We start from the raw sequence: 15,565 nt of genomic DNA, 5'->3' as shown, positions 1-15,565 counted from the left end.
GGTGAGAAGAAAGATGAGCAAAGATCAGAAAAGAAGAACACATCATCGCAAAGGTTTCAAGAAGCGAGAGGTCAGTGCTAATCCTGTGAAGTTAAGTAAGATGAAGTTTGAAAATTAGCCACCAGGTTGGCAATTGTTGATCTGCCAAAGCAATTTCAGTGGAAAGAACAGAAGCAAAGCCAAGGTTGAGGAACCACTGGAAGGTGGATGAATCCCTCCTCGACGAGAACACTCTACCGGTACCTTTGCCAATGCCATCCTAAGAGCAGCAACAAGCTAAGAGCTGTTTAATACTTCTGTGTCAACCCCCATTCTAACACACTGAATCATCATATCCAATGTCCCACATAGGTACTACTGTTCCCATCTCATAGATGAAGAAACAAACAAAAAACACAGTAATTTTCTAAGGTCACACAGCTATCAAATACAGAGCAGGATTTAAATCCAGGTTAATTTCAGAGCCTGAGTCCTTCAAGATGACACAAAATGGACTGCTTGGTAACACTTCCCACTTGTTGGTTCACACCTCTCTTCATACCAGACTGAATGGGAGCCTCTTGAAGACAAGGACCAAATTGTGTCTACCTGTGCTATACTCGGGATAAAGAGCATTCAAATATTTACTGAATAAATGAAAAGAACTAACTGACTATAAGGGAAGGAAGCAGAGCATTGTATTCAGAGGGGGAGAAGGGTCAAGAGAAAGTCAGAGAGGGAGGCTGTTTGGTTTTGCTTCTGCTTTTTCTTTTATAATGAGAGGCACTGGAGCATTCTTGGAGAATGCAACCTATAAAGAGTGAAACATACCTAATGGAATGGGACTGGTCAAGAACAGAGGTAAAGGGATTAACCTTGAACAGGAAAACAGACATTTCTTCTGTGGATATTGGAGGGGAAAGGAGGAAGAGTTGCAAATAGAGAAGATTACAGGTGCAGACAGCGGGAAATTGTGCAAGTTCAAGCAAAACGGCCTTTATTTTCTCTCTGAAGAAGGTGTCAAGGGGAGCGCGAAGAGTCAGAAGTAACCATCTCTAAGATCTTTTAAGCGAAAGCGGTGGAATGTTCCCGTGTGGGGACAAGTGGGTATTTTACACACACACACAGAATATCATTAAAGGATACAAAAGAAATTAATAGAAGTCACCGCGGCCGCTGTTCGGGAACAAGCTGAATGGGAGGTCTGGGGCGCAAGGAAGTCTCGGGAAGCTCGCTCTGTACTCTTACACTGCTGGCCTTTTTAAGAGGTGCATACATTACTTTTTCAATTTAAAAAACTATTTACAACAAAAAGGAATCAGGCCCATAGGGAAGGTAAAGAGAGTGATGATAATGGTTTAGCATAAACGTTAAGAGAAATGAAAAAGAAGGTAACCAGAGAGCTAGTTCAAAGCCAGGGCTCTGGAGTTAGACCCGGCTGTGCTGGTTTCCTCGCCCCCTATCCCCAGCTGCTGCAGCTCAGGAAAGGCCCCAAACCCCTCTCCCCGCCTCAGTTCCATCACGTCCAACACAAGGGTGGTGAGAGTGCCTACTTCAAAGCAGTGAATTAGGATTAAGTGATTAAAATAGCGCCCAGCCCACTGGGAAAGCTGAATAAATGTAGCTATTGTGATGATGATTATCTAGCAGCTTTGAGGACCCAGCTAGTCAGCGGGCCCATAGATCCCCGAATGTAAGGGAATCAGTTCACATAGCTGGGAGGGTTTCCACCCCCAGGCAGCAGTTCAAGACCCAGAGGGCCTGTCGGCTTGCTCCAGGCTTGGAGATCTGAGGCAAATGGACAAGGAAGCCAGAGATTCTATTTATTTACAGTCTACCTTGTGTCAGGCTTGAGGAGGTGAGGAATGGGAGGCATCCTAGTTCAAAAGTGCCAGGGTTACTTTAGTGGAGTGTGGGTATAGTGTGGAGCAAAAGTCGGCACGAAACTGACAGGGAAGAGAGGCAAGGTCAAGGGGCTGGAGATCTAGATGAAACAGAGAGGAAGGGAGTATGGCCAGGAACCAACCCTTTTGGTGTGTTCCCCATTTGAATTAAGGTCCGGTTCCTGGACACAATACAGGTTGTCTAGCAGGAACACAAGGAGAAAGGGAGGTGGGAAGCTGAAAAGAATGGTCAAAATGCTGCCAATAACTGAGATCCTGTAATATCTCCTTCAAAATTACCAGCCCTAGAGAATTCAACACTACAGATGAGATCCCCCCCTACTCTGGTATCTGAGAAAGAATCAAAAGAGTAAAAATCGTAATAGCTGTCATGTATTAACTGCTAGGCATTGTGCCCAAGCTACTGAAACATCCATTACCTCAACTCATCCTCCCAACAAGCTATAAGTGGACATGCTGTGGTTATCTATTCCATTTTACAGATAGGAAAACTGAGGTACTGAAGTTCATTAATTTGCCCAAGGATACACAGCCATATTTGAATCCACTGAATCCATCCTCAGCCCTCTTTACCTCTCAAGCCACATTGCTGGCCCCTGGAGGAGCCTGAATGGGCAGGCCCAGTTCTCCGGTGACCCAGATATATTTCTGGTGGCCTTTACATGTCCTTCCCCACCATCACTGAAATCTTTTATAAAAATAAATAGACATTTAGGGTATATCAATAACATTTAAATTTAAATTAATCATGAATACATTAATGAACCAGGTGGTGTAAGGTTACAAGAGTAATTTTGCATAGATTTTCAATTAGCGAAGCATTCACAGACCTATAGCAGTAAGCTCAAGCCTATGCCAAGCACTGCAGAGAAAGTGACTTCCAAAAGCTCACAAACACATGCATAAAGTGAAAACAGGTTCAAGATACAAAATAACATATCAATAATAGCAAAATAATAACTTCCGAAGGGAGGCTGAATGAAGTTTGAGCATGGTTTTAATTGGAGACCATCACCTTTTATAAAGAAATGAAACTGTCACATTGAATTTCTGATTGCAGATTATGTGCATTCTGGTTTTCGTGTTCATTTCTCAGACTGTCAGATTTTTCATTAGGAATGAATTGTAATTGTCCTTATGAATTGCATTCTACCCAAGGATTTGATCAACACAACAGTTTAATACTATAGTATACTCCATAATTAATGTCACCAATTTGTAAATCCTAGTTAAAAACTGAATGTTACAAAGTTTCATTTTCTGATGCCCAAATAAACAACCCACCTCAGGAAAATGCAGCAATTACAGGATAAATCCCCCACATCCTGGGAAGATACTTTATAATAAAATAAGCCAAATAAATGCACTATTATGGATCTTAAATTAGACTAATCCATGTATCTCACTGAGAGTTTCAAGAAATTCTACATCATAACTCCAAAAGAAGCATGTGCTTTTCTTTTTTAACTTCCAGAATAACCTAGAATTAACGATAATTTCCTTGGTGAGCTGAACAGGTATTTAGCCATCTTTAACCCATGAAGATCCCTCATGAAATAAATAAAAAGCCCTGTAAGCCCCTACCTCAAGAAAATGAAGAGGAAAGATTATAAGGAAATACTGATAGGAAAGGAGAAAACAGACATTTCAATAGGATTTATAAAGTTTCATTTCTGACACTGGTGAGTACATAGTGTTCTATACTTCTTTTGTATGACAAAATATATTTTTTTAAATTGCAAAGGAAATATCTACCCTTAATAGACTATTAAGAAGTAAACTGTTTTGAAGCACACTGTATACATCTTCACAACTGAGAAACACTAATCACTTATAGCTCATCGCTAGATGAAGAACTAAAGGGGCAAAACCTTTGCCGGGTTCCAGTACTCGACTAACTTCTCAAGTCATCCCTTGGATTCCTCAAACCGAGTCTGCCGATCCCCTCACGGACTCTCCAGGTCCATAAGTCTTTTTAAATTTTCGTATTTTTCCAAGATTATCTTAAACATTTGAAGTAAAATAAGCATCATCTGGACAATCTGAATGACCACTCTAAACCATGGTCCTTCTATCAGAAGTGTGGCTTCTGGTGCCACACTTGCATGTGTGTGTGTGCGTGAGTGTGTGTGTGTGTGTGTATGTACACATCAAACAGGGCACTAGAAGAAGGTCAAACAACATCAATCACGATACATAGGTTTTCACAATCTCCTCTACTTAGGAAGAATTCTGTTCCAAATGGTTGTCCCTAATTCCAAAATGACACTATTCAAGGAACCATGTACTCAAAGCTACGGCAAGGTAAATTTCAAGAAAAAAAAATGAATATAGATGCTGGTAATCTTGGCTCCGATTCTTTCTGCTCCTTTTCAACAATTTCATACAATTGAGTAGAAAGTATCTACATATGGCTAGATTATTATTTTATCATAACCAGGTTTATAAGAGTTCACTACTTCACCCAGAGCCTCAAGTTAAGATCTTGTGAAAAAGACAGTAATGGTAGATATCAGGTCTCTACCAATAGCGTGGGGCTGAGTCTTTGGCTTTGTCACTGTCCTTTGCTTCCTCAGCCTCTGAGATTCCATTTCCATCCAAGAGTCAAGCTGACAGAAAGGAAAACAGCAAACCATACACATATCTTCCCACTATTAAATCCAACAACGATGACTTAATTTCAGCAAAACATCATCAATCACATTAAATTAATGTTGTTCATTTGAATTTTATTGGTTTTATAGTTTTGTTTTGGGTTTTATGTGAAAATCTGTTTGAGTTTTATAGTTGTAAAAGAGCCATAAGCATAAGGAGTTATATTTTTAGTTTATATCTATACATATATAAGTAACATTATTTTTATTATCATTCAAGTCCACATTGGAGCATCACAAGAACTTTTTTCCTAAGTTTGAGGTTGTTGCCTTCATAGGTTTCTCTTCTAAGTTTCATCTGTATGCAAGTGTCAGTTTCATGATCCCCATTTTACGTATGAAAACATAACCCCTAGAAAGCTTGAGAACCTTGCTCTGACCATGCAGCCATCACAACCAGAAGATTGCATCAACCCGAATGTTACCCGGCACCCCAGGGGGAGAACTGAGAACAGCAGGACTCTGCCCCCGCCACACACCATGAGGAAAAAGCCTGACCCTGTGAAGAGTTTCCAGCATAGGGAAGTAATTCAACTACCCAATGTAATATCCCCAATGCCCTAAAATGTAGAAAACATTGGACTACTACTACTATTACTACTGATGATGACAGCAACGACAATCCTATAAATGGCAAATATTTACATCGTGGTTACAACGAGCCAGGTGCTATTCCAGGCCCATCACACAGTAACTTCTAATCTTCCCAACAATCCCATTTTACACATGAGGAAACAGAGGCACAGAGAGAAGGAAGTTGCCCAAGCGAATGCATAACAAGGGCAGGATTCGAGCCCTAACAGTGGTCCACATCACTGCCCATACATGCTCCTCACAATGCCTCTTCTATAAAAACTGTAAGAAAGGATGGCAAAAAAAAAAAAAAGAAAGAAAGAAAAGAAAGGATGGCAGTGGGTCTTTTTGAAGAATACAATCTATGGCAAGCATTTCCAAACAGTTCTCATTAATTAGCTAGTAATTGAAATATTCCAGCACCAAAACTTAACTTACTGAAACTCTTAAATCCTCCCCTAAGTTAATAATGATTATTTGATTTGCTATTTGAGAAAATTACTCCCAACGGTAAGGTATTTCAATGCCACCCTACTACTATGGAAAGAAAAGTTACCTTTGTAGATCCTGTTCAAAGAAAGCTCATGCTTTGATCCTTAATATCCCATGAAGTAAAAGGTTATGCTTCATCTATATTTTATAGATCTAAAAGTCAAATTAGTTTCTGGGAGAAACAAGCAGAGTGTGATGGTAAGCATATTCTGTAGCATTCATTTCATTCCTGGTTTGGAGGATACTATGTGCTGAGTTAAAGACAATTACATTAGTATAATACGTAGCAGTTTTTTCTTGTATTATTCTGCAAGCATAAACAAGTTCTACACATATTAATTTACATTCCATATAAAAAGCCAATTTTAAATCCAATTTATAAGGCAATAAATATATAAAGATTCTAGGACACAGCAATAAAGTTATGCCATAAAGTAGAGTTAATTCATGACAACAATAATAAAAGCATGACAAATTTTAGAATTCTACCAACTGCACAAAGGTGTTTCAGGTAACATCTGTTCAGAAGCAATTGCTACAAGACAGACTAAATGAGATGCAAGGTTTCACAGTGTAATAAATGTATGTCAGTTTGCTTGCTTCATAATTAAAGACATGAGTCTTTAAAAAAAGCAATTAAGCCTTGCTCTAAATCTGAGACAATTACCCCTACTCCCACCCCTTTTTGCCCCCAACCAAACACACACAAAAAAGATCCAGAGTAATCCAGAAGTAATAAATGCCATATATCATCTATTTTCAGCAGCTAAACATACTCCCAAAAGCCACTTGATATATTTTGTTTCTTTTGATAAATCATATATTAACAAACAAACAAACAAAAAAAAACTTCTCTTGTTAGGAAGGATAAACAGGGGGAAAAAAAAGTCTGGGGCAATTTAGTCAATTTACTTAGAAGACTAGCCTGAATAAAATAAATGATCTTACCTTATGAAGGTTTCAATGTTGGATGGGTTAGGTGGATTTTGACATGAATGACACTCAAGTCCCTAAAGCCTTCATATAAGAACGCTGTCTACAATTCTTGACAATTTAACTCTAGGACAACTGAAAGCATCACTTTAGCTGAGGACTCAATGAAGAAATAAACTCAAAAAGAACACACAGAAATCACCTCCACCTTTTCTCAGCTTTCTAGCAACTACAAAAATGATGCAGCAGAACAAGATGAATTCAACTTCTAGTTGCTATTCCAGAGGACCAAACTGTTATCTTATATCCACCCCCCAATCACAAACAGTCCAAAATAAAATGATACCACAAGGAAGAGATTTAAATGAATCTGATGGTTCTCCTAAACACGCATATACAAACTGTTAAACAACACCTTTCAGTGTGGTCAACCCTCAGAACCATACCTGCTGTGTTCATTTCCTACGGCTGCTGAAACAAATTACCAAACTTGATGGCTTAGAACAAAAATGTATTCTCTCAGTTCTGGAGGCCTGAAGTCAGAAATGAGTTTCACTGGGCTCAAATCAAGGTGTTAGCAGTAGTACTCTCCCTCTGGAAGCTCTAGAGAAGACCAGTTCCTTCCCTCTTCCAGTTTCTGATGGCTGCCACCATTTTTGGCTTGGGGCTACATCAGCAATCTCTGCCTTAGAGTCACATCACCTTCTCCTTTTCTGTAGTCAAATCTCCCTCGGCCTCCCTCTTACAAGGACACCTAGTGTTCATTTAGGGCCCAGCCTGGTAATACAGGATAATCTCCCCATTTTAAAAGCCTTAATTTAGGGGCGCCTGGGTGGCTCAGTCGGTTGAGCGACTGGCTCAGGTCATGATCCCGGAGTCCTGGGATCGAGCCCCACATCGGGCTCCCGGCTCAGCGGGGAGCCTGCTTCTCCCTCTGACCCTCCCCCCTCTCATGCTGTTTCTCTCTCGCTTGCTCTCTAATAAATAAATAAATAAAATCTTTAAAAAAAAAAAACAAAAAAAAAACAAAATAAAAGCCTTAATTTAAAGTCTTTTGCAATAGAAGGAAACACTCACAGGTTTCAGGGATTAAGACATGAATATCTTTGTGGGGGAGGGAGTCATTATTCAGCCCGCCACACCTGCCTCCAAATATACCCGAGGCGGGGGGGCGGGGAGGAAGGCACTGATCTCATCAAGCCTACTCTGATTTCAACTCCCCCCAAGTTCCCAGTACAACAGACAAGATTCTCCAACCTCATACCTCTTCCCACCTCACAAGCTGCCTATGATCAGGAAATCACTAATTCTATATTCATTAAAGGTGTTAGTATTTTTAATGGCCCCTGAATGAGAAAAGTAATGAAGATTAAAACTCCCAATAGTATGGGAGAGTAATATAGGACAGTGACTAAAAATGTGGGAAATAGCTTGTCTGGGTTCAAATCCCATCCTCACCAACACGCAGCTGTGTGACCTAAGGCAATTCAGCCTCTGCACTTTGCTTTTCCCATCCAGCAAACAAGGCTAATAATACCACACATCTCATTGGGTTGTTGTAAGGGTTAAAGGAGAGAGAGAGAGAGTGTGTGTGTGTACAGAACTTGGTTCATTCATTAAGGTTAACTAGTATTATTAATGAGGCCCAAAATGGTAGACACACAGATATTACTGGACAGGGTGAAAAATCACAACCAAAATTGAAGGTACTGTAATGATACAATTAAACAATAATTAACAATCCGTTTGATGGAAACCATAAGATTAGATACAAGATTTACACTAAATTCCGTGAGAAGTTTTAAAGGATATTCTTAATTAAAAAGAAGAGCTGCTCTGCCAACGAGGATCACCAAATGCACAGGCCTCCTATCAAAAAACTGGCCCATAGCCTAGAGATGGGAACTTCTCCAGAAGCCACACATCCTGCTCTCAATCTGGATGTGGGGGCCACCACTGCTTGTACTGTGTTTCTAAGAGCAGTAAAAGGTAGGAACGAAGTGCCCAGCATCACTAAAAGGCATTTCATGACAAGGAGGGCAACTTTTGTTTTGTTCTAGAAGGGAAATCAGACTCAGGCTCAGGTACTAAGAGTGTGACCTGAGGCAGGACAAAGTTTACTGATCCTCCTGAACTCTACCTTCACAAAGCCTTCGTCCAGGTGCCTGCCTTGTCCCCCCTCCCCAGCCTCCAATGGTTGCAACCTGTCCCCCAGTATCTATCCCCAGCATCTCAATACTCACTGCTTACCGTATTTTCTACTGAAATCAAGTCGGTTAGTCCACAAACAGCCCAAAAGTCGGTGATTTCCTGTGCAGCCAAACTAGCATACCTTTACAATAGAATAATTTCTACTATTTACACAGATCTATGGGGAGAAATTCTGTACTACAAACTTTTATATACAAGCCAAAGTAACTTGAGACTCATGACTATACATACAGTAGAAAACAAGGATGTGTGTGCTTTATCAAGGCTCAAAGTAAACCAGGATTTCAGTGAGCACCAGAGCCTGCGCCTTCCTGATCTACGACTGGAGCAAGGGGCCAATTTCCCACTCAGTTCTACCGCCAGCTTGCAGCTTTGTGGAGGGTGCAAAACACCAAACACCTAAATCATCCCTATTCCTGTGACATCACCGACCTACCTTACTCGTTCCAGTCAAAAGCAGCTGCCCCTGGCAAGGACGTGACCTAACGACTAGGTGACCCGAAGAGATGCAGGCTCACATGGCTCCATTCGAAATCAAGAGAAAGCCAAGAACCGACTTGACATCTGGCAGTGGAGCAAACCCAACTACAGAACAATCACGTGTGGAGGCACTGCTGAGATCTCATGAGGAAGGGACAGTCTCCATCCTCAAAACAAGAGTTACTAGGGTGAGACTGAGAGCAGTGCGGAACTAGACTGACTGGGAAGAGCTGCTTAGAAGGCAGCCTTAAGATCGGCATGCCAAGCCTCAGGCCAGGGACAGCGTTAGGGCTAAGCATGGAACCCTGGGCTTTCTAAGAGTCCTACTTCAATAAGAGGTGGTGCCAAATCAGTGGAACTCCCAGAAAAGCACTCCGTAAAAAAGCATCCCCACTACCCCTTGGAAGATAAGATAAAGCAATGAGCTTACAAAGATCTACAAGCACAGGAGGAGAGAGTAAGCCACCATGAGTGCAAGTCAACGTAGACAGTCCAAAAACTGCACACACCAGAACTACCAAATAAAAAGAGTCACATAGGAAATGCCTAAAAAAATAAAAGAATAAGAAACAAAGAACTATCAGGAATGACCAGGCAGATTTGAAGAAGAAACAAATGGAACCTACAGAAATAAAAAATACAGCTGACCCTTGAACAACACAAGGGTTAGGGGCACCAATTGATCCCCATGCAGTCAAAATTCATGTCTAACTTTTGACTCCCCAAAAACTTACTACCAATAGCCTACTGTTGACTGGAAGCCTTACCAATAACATAACCAATTAACATATATTTTGCATGTTATATGTATTATATACTGTATTCTTATAACAAAGCTAGAGAAAATGTTAAGAAAATCATAAGAAAAAATAAATTTACAGTACTGTACTGTAAGAAATCCATGCGTAAGTAGACCTGCACAGTTCAAACCCATGTTGTTCAAGAGTCAACTGTAATTGCTAAACTTAAATATTCCAAACAAGTTAAATAGCAGATTAAAATCGCTGGTAAGAGAATTAGTGAAATGGGAAATATAGCTAAAGAAACTACCATGTAAGCAAGAATCTAAATTAGTGTCAGGGATTATCAATAGTCCAAATTACCTCTAAATTAATTATGAAGCCATGATTCAAATCAGATTCCTATCTAAAAACAAACACTGTGGGGACTCCTGGGGGGCGCAGTCAATTAAGGGACCTTCTGCTCAGGTCATGATCTCAGGGTGGTGAGATCAAGCACCGTGGCAAGCTCTGCAATCAGCACAGAGTCCGCTTGGGACCCTCTCCCTCTCAGTCTGCCTGTCTCCACCCACGCGCAAGCTCTCAAATAAGTAAATAAATCTTAAAATAAATAAAAAATAAAAGCAAACACTGTTTTAGTTATGTTTATAACTTTAAAGCTTCAAAGTATTGCTTTTAGAGGTCATTTCATCTTTACAATAACCCTTTTAACGTACTTAAGAAATGAAAAACTGCCTAGAATCCAAATCACCTGATACATCCTTCAGTGAAACTAAACCTAAATACTAGCTTAAGTTCTGTTTTCATGACCTCTTTGCTGGAAGAGTCACAGAAAATCAGATCCCACGCATTCTGGAGCATAGGACTGAGAAACAAAATGGAATGACATTACTAACACAGAGAGTAGACTCTAAAAAGAAGAAAAGTCATTGCCCCAGGATTCTTTTCCTTGGCTAGAATCCTGCATTGCCAGTTTAACTCAATCCTATTTATTCCTCAGCTCTGTTAAAATAACAATAACAACATAGTTGATCCTCCTGCAAAACTTCACCTGGCCTATGGCCATCTTGATACTTAATTTAGCAAAATTATCCATATTGTCCCTCATTTTCAGTATTCTGATACATATCATAGCTCTGCTCCCAGTTTTATTCAACCACTATTTTTAACTGTTATACTTAGCAACTCACTCCTCCTCTACAAATCTCTATTCCCTTAATATGTGTATCCTGACTTAAATTCCTAATGAGTGTTTATTTGTTCACAGAAGGCACATGCAGTACTGTATAATTTTACCTATAACTTAAAAAGTTTTCCTTACTCCTAAGTAAAATGGACGGATCCAATATTAAATTTTCAATTGTTAGATTCACCCGAGCTATCAACCTTCAGTAATTTGTTTACACACACATACGTAAAACAATCATCACTGCATTACATCAATAGGCATTCTTTCACTAGTTGACACCAACAAGAAGATTCACAAGCTGTTGATCATAACATCTCCCTTGGGTGCCAAAGTGAGTAAGAGAAGCAACCAGAAGAGCGAGTTTCAAAGACTTCTTTCCAATCTAAGCAAAACATTCCTTAGCAGTGACTACATAGCCCGCCAAGTTTTAAAACGAGTTGTTTCTACTTGGAAAATTACATCTACCTTAAAAAGTTCTTCGTGGCTTAAAATACTAAGCAGAAAAAGAAATCTTATCACCTAAAAGTTCACTTTGCCATGTCTCATACTCTTAAGACGCTAGAAGGGTGGGGAGAAGTTCGACTTAAAAAATGCAATGTGCACCTAGGTGACGTCAATACAGACACATCTGAACCGCTTTTCATGTCAGCCAGAACAAATGTGGGGCAACACAGTGATCAGTGTGTTTGTCCGAGGATCCAAACAGAATTGGACCCTGTCGTCGTCAACCTATTAGGAGACTGGCAGCCCTAGAAACCTAGAACAAAATTTACCGCCCCCCCAACCCATCCTCACCCCCCAGACCCCTTGGATCCACCCATGGCTGTCAGCCAAGTCAAAGTTTAATGAAATTGAAGGATCCCCTGAGCCGCAGCCCTTCCACAAGGCAGGAGCCGCCCACCACAGCTCCAGGCGAAACTTACAAACTTGGGGCGTTTCTCTCCAGGCTCCTCAGCGGCGCCGGGCGGAGGGTGCTGGGGGCCCTTCCTGCGCGGCATCTTGCTTTCCCGGCAGCCGCGAAGCGCGGTGGAGGCGGGGTAGGGGGCCCCGGCGGCGGAGCCCTGCTTCGGGTGGTGCAGCCGCGGCCGGTGCCGATCCATCTTTCTCCGCAGCTCTGGGGGACGGAAAGAAGGCGGCCGCAATGCGAGCCACAAGACGGGAGCTCGGAAATCCGCGGCGGACTGGCCTTCCTGGTTCCGCCGCCCGCCCCGTCGGCCCAACTCAGCCCAACCGCTGCTGCCGGGGTCACCGCCAACACATCCGAAAACTCCCGCCACCGCGGACCGCTCCGGACCCGCCAATCCCGCGCGGCTTTGTCAATGACACCCCGGGACCCGCCTTTTCCGGGCAGATCGAAACATGATTGGCTATGCGGCCCGTTCATTTCTCCATTCAACTCTCCTGGCGGTCCAGGCCGCTCACCTTCAGGGCACGGGTGGGATCAGATCGGAAAAGCGTGAGAACCTACTAGAAGTCACTTGTGTGGGTTTATCTGGAATTTGGAGAACCGGTTCCTGCCGGCAGGCGAGACCCTCTGCACCACCACTTGAGCAGCGCTGGAATGTGAAATCATCTGCTAACCCTGTCTTGCCCCACTCGGAGGCCCTGGTGCGATGGCCACTGGGAAAAGTAGTTCGAGGATCTGTACTTGAAAATGTGCTCGGCAGGTGAGAACAACAGCAACTATGACGTTCCAAAAGGATGCTTTTTGGACATACTGAACGCCTGCTGAGTGCCTAAGTGCTGAGAGCCCCCTCTGGGGTGGCAGAGGGGTATACCAAAAATCAGAAGGGGCTCGGCCACATCCTTAAGGAGTTCACAGTCCGTGGTTCACAAACCTTTACACAAATAACAAAATAATATAAATGTATAGCAGTTATTTTTAAGGTTCATTGGAACAAAGAGGGGGGATATTAAATCTGAAGGAGCAGATCTGGAAAGGCGAAAGCAAGAGTCCATGGATTTTCACTAGGTAGGAAAGAGTGGCAAGACATCAGATACAGGGCATTGGGGGCAGGAAGCAAGGCCAAGAGCACTCAAGACCAAAAAGCTGAAAAAACTTCAAGAGCTTTCAATGAAGGGCCTTGAGCTGAAACTGTGCAAGAGTTCCTTGTGTAAACCCAAGGTCAAGCCTCAAGGCTAAAGCAGTTTTCCCACACAGCAGTGTGCTTTTCCCCCCTCTTAAAGTCATCTTTTCCTTTGAACTATTTCCTTAAGTTTTCCATCTTCTGACTACATGGACTTATTCCAAGACTCTGGTAAACATGCAGTACTGATTTGGGTACAAGAAACAACTCTAGCAACTCTGGGGAGATTCGCACAGAGTTTCAGAAAAGGGGCCTTAGTTCCAAGTATGTCTTCAGACTACAGTCATTGGGTTGTTGTTTTTTGGGGTTTTTTTTAATGTTTATTTGTTTATACTGTACCAGACTTTCTTTGCCAGTCTCTATCTTTAAAGAGCAAGTAATCTTTAGGAGAAAGTCCAGGAGAACTAGGGCCATCAAGGGCCAGAGAACTGAAGTAGTTCAGTAGGTCTTAATAACCATTAGACCCAAGTGCAAATTTTATTCCTGGTATTTACTAGCTATGAGATGTTGGAGATGATGTTAAACTTTCTTTCTCTGCCTTTCCATCTGCAAAAGGGGATAATAATAATAATAATAATAATAATAATAATAATACCTAACAAACAGGGGTATTGTCAGGCTTAAATGAGATAGCATACGTAAAGCTCTTAGAAATGTCTGTGAAAGCCCTTCCCACCAAAGACCACCAGGAGGAAGACCTGTAGTTGAACAGGTGGAGCTTATTACTCACTGGGGAGAAGACCATGCTCTATGGGAAACTGTGGGGTTTCTCAGGATGAAAGTGTTAGAAAGGACTCAAAGGATTGGGACTTTGGTTAGGTGATTTGGAAGGCTCCTTAGAAACTGAGTGGGGAGGGCTACTCTGGATTTCAGTGCTGTCAGGAATTGGGGACAGTTTAATGACTGGGTATCTTAATAAATTTTATCTAGAAGAATGGCAGGTAAAGAATGAGGCTAGAGTTCTAACTGACAACAAAGCAGCAATCATCCATAGTATCAGGAAGGAGGGGTTGGTATTTTGTGATTTGCACTTGACCTTGCTGTTGTTTGTGTATAGATAAAATTGGAAGTGGCCTTGTTCTGTCCCACTTCAACACAGTCAGAGTGACCTTATCTGATATTGGTGCTCTGAGAGGTTGTTTATGTCCATGAAGAGAACAACATGGCTTAGCTGTGAGTGTCAGGCTAGCTTTTAAAAAACATTGAGCCCTTGCTGTTAAGTGTCAAACTAGTTACCTGATTTGAAGGGCTGCTCTTTTCTTTCTCATGTCCTTCACATGTAGAAGGTACTAAGTATAAATAAACAGAAGTTATTATAATTAATTTTCAAGCTTCACATAGATCACTCTGAAATTTTTCTTATAGAAATTCTTCGGGCACCTGGGGGGCTTGGCCGGTTAAGCATCTGACTTCAGCTCAGGTCATGATCTCAGGGTCCTGGGATGGAGTCCAGCATAGGGCTCTGTGCAGCAGGGAGTCTGTTTGTCCCTCTCACTCTGCCCCTCTCCCTGCTCGTGCTCTCTCTCAAATAAATAAAATCTTTAAAAAAGAAAGAAAGAAAGAAATTCCTTGCAACTGCAATACATCTGTGAAAATAATACTCTTGCCTAAGTTTTACATTTTTAAAAGTACATTTTTCTTAATTTATTGTTTAAACTTCACATCAGCATGCACTGCTTCTCATTCTGACACCCCTACGAGAAGATGATATACCCCACTGAGTCAACAGTTTTGGAAATGCCAGGCTCAGTGCACAGGGCTAGGACAAAATTTAATGAGACAAAAGGCAGGCTTGGAGAAGCTTGGAATCCAAAAATATGTTTCCTTTCTTTATCATTTCTGTTCAGTCTCAACCTCCAGACAATTACAAATCCAATTTTTGTGAGGTTCACTCTTAATGACTATATAAGAGAGAAAGGTGTGAAAAGTTGAGGGAAGGGATGGATCATTCCCAATCTATTTTTTGTAATGACAGTTTTATAAGATACCATCTCATCCTTTTGAGATTGGCAAATATTACAAAGTCTCATGTCACCAAGTTTAGGACCTGCGAGAAGGGAAGGTACGTGCACCTGTGGCCCAGCTCTTCTGTGGCTACATGTCCCCCTGGGGTCGCCCAAAGATACCCATACAAAGATACTCCTTGAACACTTCATAATAGCAAAAAAGAGTAAACTATTTCACCAGCCTGCAGTCACAGAAAGAATAAAACACACGGAGGTTTCTTATATGGTAGAATCCTATATTGCATTTAAAATGGATACCTAGGTCTACATGTGGATATATCTCAAGAATAAAGAGAAAAATCAATTGGCACTATATA

At 41.5% G+C, this 15,565-nt stretch overlaps 1 protein-coding gene across 1 annotated transcript in view; it reads right to left on the bottom strand.

Moving 5' to 3' along the window:
• Positions 1-12,309, bottom strand: part of DIAPH3 (diaphanous related formin 3) — a 484,064-nt gene extending 471,755 nt beyond the window's left edge. The window contains exon 1 of the mRNA XM_032402899.1: positions 12,079-12,309. Within this exon, the coding sequence (XP_032258790.1) occupies positions 12,079-12,255 (177 nt within the window). The 5' untranslated portion in view covers positions 12,256-12,309. The remainder of the gene's footprint in view (positions 1-12,078) is intronic.
• Between the last annotated feature and the right edge of the window lie 3,256 nt (positions 12,310-15,565).

This window comes from Phoca vitulina, unplaced genomic scaffold, assembly GCF_004348235.1.
Source record: "Phoca vitulina isolate PV1807 unplaced genomic scaffold, GSC_HSeal_1.0 scaffold5, whole genome shotgun sequence".
Classification (NCBI taxonomy): domain Eukaryota; kingdom Metazoa; phylum Chordata; class Mammalia; order Carnivora; family Phocidae; genus Phoca; species Phoca vitulina.
This window is presented reverse-complemented; position numbering and strand designations above follow the sequence as displayed.